Source organism: Eubalaena glacialis, chromosome 18 (assembly GCF_028564815.1).
Source record: "Eubalaena glacialis isolate mEubGla1 chromosome 18, mEubGla1.1.hap2.+ XY, whole genome shotgun sequence".
Lineage (NCBI taxonomy): Eukaryota > Metazoa > Chordata > Mammalia > Artiodactyla > Balaenidae > Eubalaena > Eubalaena glacialis.
In genome coordinates this window covers 66475136-66489626 of record NC_083733.1, presented here as the reverse complement: position 1 = coordinate 66489626, position 14491 = coordinate 66475136, and the positions used below count along the sequence as shown (strand labels likewise).

Genomic DNA, 14491 nt, shown 5'->3' with positions numbered 1-14491 from the left:
CTGACCATGATTTGTAACTGATCATTATTTGTAAAATGCTGCGCAAACACTAGCGACCTCTGCACAGACACGAAGGTTCTTCCTAAAGATAAAGGGATCGTTATGCTGTAGGGTGATATAACAGTATGAGCGGCCTTCTACTGGATGTCGCTGTTCAGCCGAGCTCTGTTGGGCCGCCTATGCGAGCAGCGCGGTACCTGCGCGGGGGCCGCAGGTGGGAGCCGCCACCGAGTGAGCGCGGGGAGCCCGACTCGCGGTACGGCAATCCCCCCCTCAGCCGCCAGGGGCAGCACCATCCCTGCCCTGCCCGCGCCTCCCCCCTCCTCCCCCAATCTCCGCCCCCCACCCCCTCCCTCCCCCCCCCCCCCCCCGCTCGCTCCCCTGAGCCCCGCCAGACCCCGCTCAGCCCGCGCCCCGCTCCGCTGCCGAGGCTCCCGCAGCCCCGGCGTCCGCCCCGCTGAGCCCTCCCCCGGGGGCCATGGGGGCGCCCCCGGGCTACCGACCTTCGGCTTGGGTGCATCTGCTGCACCAGCTGCCCCGCGCCGACTTCCAGCTCCGCCCGGTGCCCAGCGGTTTCGCGCCCCAAGAACAAGAATACCAGCAGGTGGGCGCGGGCACGGGGTCCTGGGGGCGGGGGCTGGGAGCTGGGTGACAGATTCCTGTGTTCTCTGGGGGTGGGAGCCGGGCCGGGACTTTGGGGTACCTGAGGGAGCAGGAGCCTGGCGTTCCCGTACCTGGAGGTTCCCCTGGGACAGGCGCTGGGGAACCAGACCCTTTGCTCCTTAAATAAGGGAGGACTGGGGCCTGGACCCCTGGATCTCAGAGGAGGGAGGGGACTGGGGGCCCTTGGATTCCCAGGTCCCTGAGAGCTGCGCGGGAAGCTAGGGTCATCAGGGGGATAGGTCCATCGTGTCCTAAAAGACGACCCCTTCCCTCATGGGAGCAGTGCAATCCAGTTAAATACGTCCCAGTTCAGGTGGGACCCAGGAGATAGAGGAGCTGACATGGAGAGGAAAAAAGCTGGGGGATGCCCTGATTCTGGGACGGGATTGAGACCTGAAATGGGGAGGGGGCTGAGGGCTTTTAGGGCTGGAGCTGGGAAAACAGGGGAGGCGCTGGGAGAGACTTCCAGCCTGTCCCAGGACGGAAGGGGCAGGCAGGCAGGTCGATGGAGGGGGGTGAGGATGAGGTAAGGTGTGGGGACTGGAGAATGACAGAAACGGGGCCAGAGGGTGGGGCTGGGTGGGAACCTTAAGGAAGCCGGGGTCCCTGGGGAAGGGGGCCCAGCCTGGGTCAGCTCCAATAGGGGCGAAAGAACTGTCCCCTGACCCAGTTTAATTCAAGTCCTTGACTTTGAGATTAATGAGCAAGGCTTGGCTGAGCTGGGGGTGGGGTAGGGGGTGGGGAGGATGGTGGAGCCGTGGGATGGGTCCTGGGCCCTGCCTGTAAGGTCTGAGCCCCTCGGATCTGTCCTGGGGGGCTCCCGGGACAGGGGGCTGGGGATTAGGAAGGCAGAGAGGGGGACGTGTGCTGTATTCTGAGCTATTTGGGTCATGGCTGGGCTGAGCCAGCCGTAAGAAGCTCCTCCCTGCCTACTCCACGCCGCTCTGTCCCCACCAAACGGGGACTGCCAGCCCCTCTACCACAGCCTGCTGGTTACACAATCCCAGCCTCCAGAGCCAGTCCACGGCCACCTGCTCACGGCCAAGGAGACCTCCCCACACGGATGCCACGCGCGGGGTCCCCACCCCAGCCACCGCCAGAGGCGCCCAGGGAGGTTCGCTCTGCCCCCGTCGACAACAGTCAGGGTGACAGTGCTGGGACACACACCCCAGGAGGGGACAGCTGGGAAAATAATTAGGGACTGGGTGCCTCCGTGCTGGGGGGACACGCTCACACACAATTAGACACACACTCTCACACGTGCATTCACACTCACGCACATATACACACACATATGCACACATATACATCCACATACAGATACACGTGTACACACCCATATACTCACACTCACATGTATACACACACCCACACCTTCACATTTACACACACATTCTCGCACTCATACAAATGCTCACACACATGCATCAAGTATACACACACACACACTCATATGTTCACATACACACATTCACACACTACCTCTTTCCCTCTCTCTCTCTCTCTCCCCCCCCCCATCCTCCTCTCGCCCCTGCTCTGTCTTCACTCTCCCAGCCTCCGGGTCCCCATGTCTGAGTTGCGTGCGCGCACACACACACGCACGCACACACTGTCACGGAGGCTGTCACGCCCCCTCCCCCTGAGTCCCTGGGTGACAGACTCACACTGCGGTGGGTGTGCAGAGCTCAGCATCAGGGGAGAGGAAGCAAACAGTGAGTGGGGAGGACCAGCGCGGGGGAGGGGGGAGGGAGTAGGAAGCCTGCCACCCCCAACCTGGCACACATCGCCAGGAACAGGTGCCCCCTCCCGATCCCCGATCCCACAAGGATCTGGGGTCCAGGTCTTGGCATGTCCTTGGATGGTGCTTCATTCCAACTACCTGGTTTTGGTGAGGAGAAAACCGAGGCTCAGAGAGGGGAGGGCCCCTACCAAAGGTCACACAGCCTTTGGAGGGCAGAGCAGAAGTTGAATCCAAGACTTGGGCCTCCCAGTTGGAAGCTCCCTCCAGCCCCAAGTCCCAGAGCCCTGGCTGCCAGCCTGGGAGGGGCTGGGAATGCCATCTTTCCTCACAAACCTGAAAACCACGGCTTGGGCTCGGCCCCCCAGCTAGCCAGGGACGCCTTCCACCTGCACTGAGATCCCAAACCCAGAACCTCCAGCCAAACAGGGAGGGAGCCCGGAACCCCTCTGATGCCTGATGTCACCCCCTTCCCCAGGCCCTGTTGCTGGTGGTGGCCTTGGCAGGCCTGGGCTTGGGCCTGAGCCTCATTTTCATTGCTGTCTACCTCATCCGCTTCTGCTGCTGCCGGCCCCCAGAGCCGCCCGGGGCCAAGAGCCCTCCGCCTGGGGGAGGCTGTGTCACTTGGAGCTGCATTGCTGCCCTTCTCGTCGGCTGGTAATGGGGCCCCAGGGTGGGTGGACACTGGGGATAGGGCTCCCCAAGCTCTCTATCAGTCATTCTTCCTGGTGGTGTCCCAGCAGGGGAGAATTGCTCCCATTTGATGGATGGAGAAACCAAGGTCCAAGAGGAGAAGTGACTTCCCAAAGGCAGCCAGCCTGGCAGGATGGCCTAGGGGTTAAAGGCTGGGCAGTCAGACTGCCTGGGTTTGGTGGCTCTGTTGTGGAACAGCTGTGTGACCTAGGCGAGTGGTATAGTTTCTCCAGGCCTCGGTTTCCACATCTCTAAAATGGGCACTGTAGTCACACCCACCTCCTAGTTGTGGTGCGATTAAATGAAATGTACAGTGCCTGGTTCACAGCTAGGGATGTCATTCATTAACTCATTCATTCATTCAGCAACTATTTCCTGAGTACCTACTATGTGCCAGGAAATACTGACTAAGCCAGACGAGGTCCCTGCCCTCATGAAGCTGATGTCCTGGTCAGGGACAGTAAAGGGATATTTACAATCCAGGAGCAGCCTTGAGCTGGTCTAACTCCTTCCCACGGTAACCCTGCTGGATTCAGAGTTGTCACAACCAGTTTTGAAAAGGGAGGCTCAGGGAGAGGCAACTTTTCAAGGCCAGGTGGGCCAAGTGGAGATTCAGACCCCAAAACCCCTAGGAGCCCAGGGGCCACCTTCTGGGACACCCTCAGGGGTGGGAGGAGCAGGGCACGTGAGGACGCATCATTTACCAAGAGCCAGCTCTGAGCGCAGCCCCTCCCCGGCAGGGCAGCACCCACCCCTCAGGGCAGATCTGGGCACTCAGGACCTGCCCCCGGACCTGGGGCTTGGGGGCGGGGAGGGCGGGCAGCGGCCGGAAAGCCGCTGGTGCCCCCCCACCCCCGCCAGACCGGGCTCCGCCACTGCGGGAGAGCAGCAGCGTGGTGGTGTGGGGGTGGAGGTGGGGGAGGGGGGAGGGGGGCCGGGAGGCCCAGGATGCTTCCCCTTCGGGCTCTCCTGAGTGGAGGGGGGCGGGGAGGCGGACAGAGGCCCTGCGCGGGAGAGACACGGCCAGCCCCCGTGGCCGGGGAACAAGAGCAGCTTTGTAGCCCTGCGAACAATGGGTACGGGCGCTGGAGCCGGCGCCGTCGGATCCCAGGGCCGGGGGTGGGGGCCTGCGGAGCGCGGGGCTGGGAACTGTGAGGGCGTCCGGGCGTCCGCCGCCCCGCTCCAGGCCTGGCCCCCTCCGCGGAGGGACCCAGTGTGTTGCGGAGGGAGAGGGAGGGGGCGCGTATTCAGGCCCCACAATGGAGCTCTGTGTGCCGGCAACCGAGGGGCGGGGGCGCCCGGCTTCTGGCCCGTCGGGCCCACATTCCCTTGCTTCCCTCCCAGCCGTCCAGAAGCTTGGGTCCTGGGGGTGGGGGGAGGCTGGGAGTTCGAGGCTTGGGGTCCCCAGGAGTTGGTGGCTCCGTGGAACCCCCAGGAGGCGGGGGAGGGGACGGCTGCATCCTGAAGGGACAGGTGCTGAGGACCCCGGATGCTTGGGGAAAGGATGGAGGGCCTGGGTGTGGGGTGGCAGTCACTAGGGGGGAGGACTTCCCGTCCTGGGGCTGGGCATGGCAGGGTTTCACTCCGGGGAGGTGCGAGTTAAATCTGGGGGCCTGTTCCCCTCCACCTCTCCACCCACCATTAGCATCACAATGACGTCCCTGGGCCGGGGGAGTGAGACCTTCCCGTTACCTTGGCAACTGGTGGGGGCCTGGCTGGAGACGTTCCTTTCCCACGATGGGCTGGACCAATGGGATGGGGTGGGAGATGGGATTGGGTGTGTGAGGAGGTGGGGGGAGCGTGGCGGCCCCCAGGGTCCCAGGACCGGTTGTGATTTCCCTTCCCTCCTCCTCTTAGCGCTGGCATTGGCATCGGTTTCTATGGCAACAGCGAGACCAGTGATGGGGTGTCCCAGCTCAGCTCCGCACTGCTGCATGCCAACCACACACTCACTGCCATTGACCACCTGGTGAGGGGCCAGGCACTGGCCAGACCCCAGACCCACACCCAGACTGGTTCCCCACACCTGGGCAAAGGGCCCCCTCCCAGGGAAACAGGATCTAAACTCAGAGCCAAGACCCCAGACTCAGAATGTCAGGTTCCAACATGCAGATCTCAAGACTGTATGCCCAACCCCCAACCCTGACTACAGATTAGGGCCTCACACATGGCACCATCAGAACCTTAGCCCAGATCTGGGATTCGAGACTAAATCACACGCAGCCCCAGCGTTGGACTTAAGCTCACAGCCCAAACCATCCAGAGACCAAACACCAAAACCCAGCCCCTGCCCTCAGGTCAGATCCAGGACGGAGACCTGATCCTTGGCCCGGGTGCAAGGTTAGAGACCTCAGCTCTCAGACCCAGGACTCAGAAGAGAAGCCTCACTCTGATCCGCAGCCCCAGGGTTCCAGACCCGGGCCTGAGACCCAGCCTGACCTCAGACCTTAGATTTCATGTCCAGTTGCAACCCTGGAACCCAGACGTGAGACCCCAGACTCAGGAAGGCAGATGCCAGCATCAGACCTAGGATTCCAGACTTAATCTCAGTCCTGGGGCTCCAGCCACGGACCTCTCCGAGCTCCTGACAGAAGCCACAGGACTGCATGAGCTGGACCGCAGAGCCCCTTCCTTCCCTTCCTCAATCCTCAGATGCCCTAGCGCCCAGATCTCAGATACCCGCCCCTGCTCACTCTTACTTCGCCCCCCCAGCCCTGTCGCCCAACCCCTGGCCACCCCAGAGAACGCCCTCCCCCGACTCCAGGCCCACCCCTGTGCGCAGGTGTTGGAGATGGTGGAGAGGTTGGATGAGGCCGTGAGGACAGAGCTGACCACTCTGGAGGAGGTGCTGACGCAGCGCACGGAGCTGGTGGCGGCCACCCGGGGGGCTCGGCGGCAGGCAGAAGCCGTGGCCCAGCAGCTCCAGGGGCTGGCCTTCTGGCGGGGAGTGCCCCTGAGCCCCCTGCAAGTAGCCGAAGATGTGTCCTTTGTGGAGGAGTACAGGTAGGTGACCGCTCTTCTGCTCCGTGTGGCAGGGAACGCCTGCCTGGGTGATTGTGCCCCCAGGGGACATTGGGAGACATATCTGGGTGTCACAGCTGGGGGAGGGGATGCTACTGGCACCAGGTGGGCAGAGACCAGAGATGCTACTGAATATCCTACAATACACAGGACAGCCCCCGACGGCAAAGGATTATCTGTGCTAAGTGTCAGTAAGTGACAGCAACCCTGGCGTAGAGAGACGGACCAAGTGATCCCGTGCCCACTCAAGTATTCATCCATTTACTCCCTCCCTCAGTGCATTCACTCCTTCATTCATTCTTTCATTCATCCTTGACTCAGCCATTCATCAAGTCACTCTTGCACTTCACTCATTGAATCTCAGACTAACTAGTTCACTCCCTCGGTTGTCCATCTGACGTGTGTATCCATTCAACAGATATTTATTTACACCTTCTGGTGAGAGAGGTGTACCCAAATGGTCAGGACCATGAGCTCTAAAGCCAGATGGCTACTCCCTAACCACGTGATCTTAAACAAGTTACATGCCAGCTCTGTGCCTCAGTGTTCCCATCTGGTACCCGTGGCAATAATGGGTAGCAATACCCTCATTGGATTGTGGAGGATCTGTTGAGTCATTATCTGTCAAGTGCTTACAGAGGCGACCAGCACACGTTATATAGGTGTCTGTAAAATATGGGTTTTTTTAAGATAGAGCGATGAACAAAACAGAGTGATTCCTGCCTGCCTCACAGTGGGCGGACCAGTAAGAAACAAATGCATGAATGAGATATTGTCTGGAAGGTGGTGAGTGTTAAGAGCTCTGGAGAAAAGTAGGTGGGAGATGGGAACGGGATGGTCTGGGGACAGAGGATGGCAGTTTTGGGAGTGGGGGGTCATCCGGAAGGCCACACTGAGAAGGTGACATTTGAAGGACATCTGGGACGGCCATCTTTCCCAGCAGCCAACATGACGGAGTCCTCATTGCTTCGTCCGCGAGGAATTATTTCTTTTGTTCATCCGACAACTGAGGGTCCCAGCCAGACATGGGAGCAGAGACAGGGAAGACTTGGTCCTGGATTCTGTGCTCCAGGGGGAAGGCAGACCTGGGCTGAAGCAGTCTGCAATGAGGATGCCCCCTGCAGGGCATCAGACAGGCCTGGGTCCCAGTGAGTTCAAGTTCTGGGTTCTGGCCAAGCTCAGGGGTGCAGGCCCTGGGCCTCAGCCCTGTTTCAGGGGGGCTGGGGGGTAGCTGTGTGGACTACACCCGAGTGAGGCAGACCTATCGTTAACAGGAAGTAGCTTCTGGATGCACCAATACGAGAGTGCCTGGCACTTGGGAGTCCAAGGAACATGGCCGGTTTCCTGGAAGGAAATCGGGGCCCCCAGCGGGAGAGCTTTGCTGGGGGAGTTCTTGGTGGCTTAGGGCAGAAGTGCTACCTGCCCCTGATGGAAGTGAAGTGAAGCTGGGGCACAAGAGCTGGCGGTGGGGACATGGGGAGCAAAGGCCTGGAGGTCAGCTGGAGCCACTGGGCCCAGCTTCTCCTTTCGGGGGAGAGCCTGACCCTCCAGCAGTCCGGGAAAGAAGGGCACAGTGAGTCCCCACAGGGGTCTGAGCAGAGGCTGCCACGGAGTGGGGTGGCGGTTCCCTTGCCGCTCTGGCGACGTGGGGACCGCTGAGAGCGATGCTATTTATTGAGCATCTCCTAAGTGCCAGGCACTGTGCTGTGGTCTCATGTACATCTTCCTCTCCAACCAGAGTGAACTGATCATTAACTAATACTGAATTCTTAAATGACATTAAAAGTTTCCTGATGCGTGTTCAAGCTAATATTTAAGTGCGTCCATGTTGGCACTCTTCTCGGTGCTTTATGGTTTAGCCTCACGACAACCTTTGGAAGTAGGTGCTGCTGTTCTCCCCGAGTTACTGGCAGGGAAGCCGAGACACAGGAGGCAAGGTTACTGAGACCAAGTTGCAGGCAGGCAGGAAGTGGAGGGGCTGGCATTGCGACCCAGGCCGTCGGCCTGCAGACACTGAGCCCTTGGGTCGTGCCCTGTGTTGCTGAGTACATGCCTGGGAATGAGTCTCTCTGCTCTCCAGGCTGGGGTGGAGGGGCTGGGGCCCTGAGAGCGTGCCACTCACAGGGCTCATGCGTGGTTCGGTCAGGGTACGGTCCTGGGACCTGTGCTCTAAATGGCTACAGTGGCCGGCCTCCCAATGCACCCATTTCACAGATGAGCCTGGCTGTGGCCTGGAGACTGGGCATCAGGGAGATCACATGTCCAGGCAGAGCCGGGAGAACGTGCAGGTGCTGTCACCCTCTGCCAAGTCCCGGTCTGGGAGCCTGGGCACGTGAAAGGCTGGATTTGCTGCTTCGGCCTCACCCCTGTCACCCCCTCCCCAGGTGGCTGGCCTACGTTCTCCTGCTGCTCCTGGAGCTACTGGTCTGCCTCTTCACCCTCCTGGGCCTGGCGAAGCAGAGCAAGTGGCTGGTGATTGTGTAAGTCTGGGTGGCTTCCTGGCAGCGGCACATGTCACTGAGATCCCACAGCGCTCTTCCGAGAGGGGCCACGGTCCTTCCCAGGCCCACACTGGTTTCATTCCCTTGTCCCACGAACCTCCATGGAGTTCCTGGGCTGGGCTGGCACATAGAAATCAGGCTCAGAGCTGCCCAGGAAGGGGGCGGGCAGGAAACAGGCTGTCCTCACAGCAAGAAGTGCACCAAAATCCTAGAAAAGCGACGATAGTAATGCTTGTGCTGAGGACTGGGGTGATCACTGACCCTCTCAGTTGCCATGACAACCCTGTGAAGGAGGTGCCTGTCGGATGCCTATCTGGAAGACGAGGGCCCTGAGGCAGAAAGCTATCACGTGGTGTGGCGGAGTTAAGGACCACACTCTTACTTAAAGGTTCATTCTGTATGCCCGATGCTCTTCTGGAACCCTCGCACTAACCCTATGAGGAGGTCCTTTCCTTCTCCCCATATAACAGAAAGGGAGACGTGCTCAGAGAGGTTAGGCCACTTGCCCAAGGCTGCACAGCCAGAAAGTGCTGGAGCTGGGATTCCACCTAGGCCAGCCTATCCCACTTGGAGGAGCCTTTGTATCCTCCCTGGCCCTGAGGGGGGCCACGCTTGTGCCCGCCACCATTCCCACACTCCCCCCGGGGTGAGAGGTCCTGCCATCCCATCCAGGCCCCCCTGAAGCTTGAAGATGGTAAAGCACAGTGGGCAGGGCAGGTCTGGGGCTTGTGGCCAGGCCTTCAGTTTGGCCCCCTCCAGGTGCCCTTCTTTCTTGCTGACCACCCTCCAATGTGGATCCCTCCCAAACCCCATCCCCAGAGAAAACCTGGAAGGCGATTTCAGCCCTGGAGCTGTCTCCACTCCTGGGAGGAGGAGTCTGGGCTGAGAGGGAGGCTGACCAAGCAATGGGTGAACCTGGGAGCAAGCTCCTGCGGAATTCAGAGCAGGGAAATGGGGCCCAGGGGTGGGCAGTCCGGAGCAAGGCGGGGACAGACGCGGGCTGGATCCGGCCAGCCCCTCACCCCGTATCCTCCCCCAGCAGGGCCAGATGTTCAGTTTGACGTCAGCAGCCTCGGGTCCACACCTCTCCCCCCACAGCTTCTCTGCCCCTAGTTGTTATCTTCTTGGCTCCAGAGGTGGGTGGAGGGTAGGGCTGGGGCTGTGATGGGATTAGGGGTGGGGGGAGGCAAGAGGCGAGGTGGGAGATTAAGAACCCCAGAACCCCCAAGTCCAATCCCTCCTCCCCACCGTAGGATGACGGTGATGAGTCTCCTGGTTCTTGTCCTGAGCTGGGGCTCCATGGGCCTGGAGGCAGCTACAGCCGTGGTGAGTGGTGCGGGACAGGCCCTTGGGCTCCAAGACTTACGGGTGCCAAAGGCCCCTAACTCCTGGATCCTGGGGCAGGATGGGAATAAATGCCTTAGGTCCTGAGAGGAAAGACTTGGGGGCCGGGAACGCAGGTTCTGAAGTTTCCAGCCAGTTTCCTAGGTCCTGAGGGACTGGACTTCTGGACACTTGGGTCTGAGGGAGGAGGGACTGGGGGTCTGGACTTCTGGGTCTGAGCGGGGGGGCTAGAGGGCACTCAGTTCTGTGGGAGTGTGGAATGGGGGCAGTTTCTGTTCTGAGCCCCCTTTCCTGCTGCCCCTTTCAGGGCCTCAGTGACTTCTGCTCCAGTCCGGACACCTACCTCCTGAACCTGACCCGGGAGGAGACTGGCCTTGGCTCAGGTGATCGCATCTCCAGGCGCACGCCCTGGGTCCTCGGGCCTCTCTGCGCGGTCCTCCTGGGATGGGGTGAGGGTGCGCAGCCGGCAGCCAGGCCCTGCCCAGTTCTGCAGAAGCTCTCGGCACCTCCCCTGGTGCGCTGGAACAGAGGGAGGGATAAAGATGATGGAGTCAGGAGAAAGGGGTCCTCAGGCTGGAGCTGAGGGATGGGAGGATTTGGCCACTTGGAGAAAATGGGGGGAGCACAGTTGAGTCAAGGGGAGGGTGGCAGAAGCAGGGGCTCCCCGGGAGTGTGTAGATCAGCATGTTTCTGGCTGTGGCTGGAGCAGAAGGGATTAGGGGCTGGGAGGGCCGCCAGTCTCAGAATGCGAGGTCATTGGGACCACAGGAGGGTCCTGAGCTGGGAGGGGTGGAAAGTGTGGCCTTGCCCCCTCCCGCCTTTCCCCAGGGAGGCCCCGGGGCTCAGGCTCACAGCCTCCCCCCTCTTCCCCTCTTCCCTTGCCGCTTCAGACATCCTGAGCTATTATTTCCTCTGCAACCAGGCCGTCTCCAACCCCTTTCAACAGGTTAGGGCTGCGGGCAAGGGAACCGGGTGGAGGAGGGCGCGGCTGGGGCCTAGACTTAGGGATCCTGGGGGAGGATGAAGGCCCCAAGTGGGCTGGGGGTGTCAACCGCTGGGTCCTCCTCCCTCCCTCTGGCTTCCCGCAGAGGCTGACTCTGTCCCAGCGAGCTCTGGCCAACATCCACTCCCAGCTGCAGGGGCTGGGGCGAGACGCTGTCCCCCAGTTCCCTTCTGCGCAGGTCGGCGGGCCGGGTGCTCCTACTGCACCCCGACTCCCAGGGGAAGGAGGGGCGGGAACCTGGGTCTGTGGGCGGAGCCTTAGAAAAGGGGGCGGGGGTGGTGGCTGTGGGCGGGGGGGGGGTCCGCAGAAAGGGGCGGGGCCCGCAGAAAGGGGCGGGGCGGTGGCTGTGGGTGGGGCCCTTGCTTGTGAACCCACAGAAAGGGGCGGAGCCTGAAGAGATGGGCGGGGCCTGAAGAGTTCCTGGGATAACAACCTCCTGCCACCGCAGAAGCCTCTGCTGTCCTTGGAGGAGACGCTGAATGTGACAGAAGGAAACTTCCACCAGTTGGTGGCACTGCTGCACTGTCGTGGCCTGCACAAGGTGACCCCTGTCGCCCTCCCCGAATTCTTCTCGCAGGGGAGCCTCTGCCTAGACCCAGAAACCTAGGAATATCCTTTCTGCTTCCTGTTCATTCGTCCAGCAAGTTCTGCTGGCCCTTCTGCAGCCCCTCTGGACTCAGCACAGCTCACACCGTCACCGCTGCTCCCGACGGCCGCAGGGCCTCTTCCCTGTTCGCTGCTTGCCTGCCCCCTGCTTGCCTGCCCCCTGCTTGCCTGCCCCTGTCTGTCCTCCGCACAGCAGCCAACAGCCCAGTGAGCCTTTTAAGCACAATCTGATCTTCTTCCCGCGCTTAAACCCCACAATTACCCCTGCAGGCGGATTAAGGTCCTGGCTTCTCGCCTGAGCTCCGGGGCCTGTGTGGTTGGCCCTGGCCGGTTTCGGCCTCAGCCCTTTGCTTCCCCCTAGCCCGCACCCTTTCCCCCAGCAGCCTGGCGGGTCTCCCAGACAACAGTCCCCCACCTCCCATCGGCCGGGTTCCTTCCAGCTGGTGCCATCTTGCTGTCGGGACCCCAGTACTGCTTTCCAACCCCCCTCTCTCATTAGCTCATTGTGTTCTGAAGCGACCTTCTGGGGCCTGGTTGCTGAAGCTTCCCCGGTACTTGGAGCAATGCCTGGCACAGAGCAGGCCCTCGGCCAGCCCCTGCTGAATGACTTATGGCTGGCCATTCAGGAAATGGTGCTTCTGCCGACTTCCAGGGATGACAGTAGTGTCAGCCAGTGTTTACTGAGTGTGCGTTATGTGCAGGGGGCAGTTCTACACCAGTTGTTCTTCTAAGCCTTATTCTCAGTGCTGTTCTAAGCCAGCGATTTTGCCCCAGGGGACGGTGGCACTGTGTGGAGACACGTCTGGGTGTCACGGCTGGGCCAGGGGGTGCTACCGGCATCTAGTGGCTGGAGGCCAGGGCTGCTGCTCGAGGGCCTGCCGTGCAGAGGCGCCACCCGCTGCCACCCCGGGCAGCACACGCAGAGCTCTGCCCCAACGTCAGAAGCGTCCGGGTTGAGACGCCCGGCACTCAACCGAGGCTGAGCTGCTGCGGCGTCTGGGCGTGGGGCGTGGGGGGTGGGTTCTCGGTGATGGAGGCGAAGCCGCAACTGGGCTTCCTGCTTGCAGGTGTGATAATGACAATGACCACGGCGCCTACCGTGTGCTGAGCGCCTTCTGCCTGCCAGGCCCTGGGCTGAGCACAGGCGACGGGAGGAAACTGAGGGACTTGTTCAACGTTGCACAGCCAGGTGGACGGTCTGAGCCGTGTGCATTGCCCGCTGACGCCCTCTCCCCCCGCCCCAGGATTATGGTGCAGCCCTGCGGGGCCTGTGTGAGGACGCCCTGGAAGGCCTGCTCTTCCTGCTGCTGTTCTCCCTCCTGTCTGCGGGGGCCCTGGCCACCGCCCTCTGCAGCCTGCCCCGCGCCTGGGCCCTCTTCCCACCCAGGTCAGGAGGGGAGGGGGGCAGGGTCTTGGCGGAGGGGATGGGGGAGAACCATTGAGCCACTGTTAGGGGGCAGCCTCCTGATGGACCCCCATCCTGTTTCTCTGCCACTCCCCCCCTTGCACCCCAGTGACGACTATGATGACACAGATGATGACGACCCTTTCAACCCTCAGGTATTGGATCCCTGGGTCTGAGGGGGGAGGGGCTGGGTCCTGGACCCCTGGGTCTGAGGGGGGAGGGGCTGGGGGCCTGGACCCCTGGGTCTGAGGGAGGAGGGGCTGGGGGCCTGGACCCCTGGGTCTGAGGGGAGGAGCTGGGGGTCTGGACTCCTGGGTCTGAGGGGGGAGGGGCTGGGGATCTGGACCTCTGGGTCTGACGGGGGAGGGGCTGGGGGCCTGGACCCCTGGGTCTGAGGGCCCACACTACAAAGCCAGATTCCCTAGTCATGCCCTCTCTCGCCCCACATCTCCCTGGCAGGAATCCAAGCGCTTCGTGCAGTGGCAGTCATCTATCTGAGCCCTTCCTCCATGCCAGACTGGAGCCTGTTCCCCATCTCCGGTGAGCATCTAGAGTGACACCCCAGCTCCCAAAGCCAGCCTCTGCCCTCCCTCCTTCCCTCCCTATGGGCTCCGGGGCGGCCCTTCTGCCTGCATCTGGTCCGATCTTTGCCTCTCTCTGCAGTTCCTTCCCCAGCTGCCGGAGAAGACCCCACTAACCCAGCCTCACTGGGCTCCCACCACTAACAATGCCCTGGCTACGGACACCTTAAACAGGACTGCCTTCCCGCCCGCCCTGCCCCCTCTATGTGTCCTTAGCCCTGGAAGTGAGCCGAGGGGGTAGGCCAGGGCCCGGAGTTGGCCGGGCAGCGGGCAGACAGCCAGACCCACAGCCTCTCAGCCCTGAAGGGATGTGAGTGCCCCCGCCCTGCCACACCCCAGTGGGCTTAGGCCCCTGATCTCCACTTGCAGCACCAACTTGGGAAAGGGTTGATTTGAAATAAAAGGGACGACTTTATTTTACAAGCAGCTGGGTCCTTTTTTCTCCCCTCCCCCAATCTGGCCTTGTGGTTGGGGGGGGTGGAGATTCTCTTCACCTCTGTTCTCACCCTGCCTCCTGGCCGCCAGGTGTTTCTCTCCTGTCCAGGCTCTGCAGCAGTTCCAAAGGGATTGTTCTTTAAAAAAAAAAAAAAAATCCCCCCCACCCCTGATCTAAAAGCAGCACACATGTCCTGACGCAGGAAGAGACGCATATCCCTGGAACAGAAGAGACAGCCTAGAAATAGATCTCAGTGTGTGTGTACATATGACAGAAAACAGATTTCAAGTCAGGGTGAAAAGGACTGGTTTCGAAGGAATGCTGACATGATTAGCTCTCCAGCTGGAAGAAAACAGTCTACATACAGTATGGGTGGAAAACCTAAATGTAGACAAGGGACAGAAGTATTTCAAGGGAAAAGAGGAGACTTTTGTATATTGTATATCTCGGTTGGAGGGGGAGGATTTTCAGCAAGGTATCCTAAAGACTGAAAGGAAAAG

The 14491-nt window shown here is 60.9% G+C and overlaps 1 protein-coding gene across 2 annotated transcripts; it reads left to right on the top strand.

Annotated features, from left to right (window-relative positions):
• The first annotated feature begins 478 nt into the window (after positions 1-478).
• On the top strand, positions 479-13978 carry TTYH1 (tweety family member 1). Of its 2 annotated transcripts, XM_061173857.1 has the most exons (14): positions 479-604; positions 2880-3058; positions 4952-5063; positions 5877-6097; positions 8500-8595; positions 9870-9942; positions 10268-10343; positions 10851-10906; positions 11049-11141; positions 11412-11504; positions 12814-12956; positions 13084-13129; positions 13434-13514; positions 13638-13978. In XM_061173857.1, exons 1-13 carry the CDS (start codon positions 479-481, stop codon positions 13470-13472), a joined length of 1353 nt encoding a protein of 450 aa, XP_061029840.1. In that variant the 3' UTR covers positions 13473-13514; positions 13638-13978. The 2 variants fall into 2 exon arrangements, with proteins under 2 accessions (XP_061029840.1, XP_061029839.1); XM_061173856.1 differs by lacking the exon at positions 13084-13129.
• Positions 13979-14491: the final 513 nt, after the last annotated feature.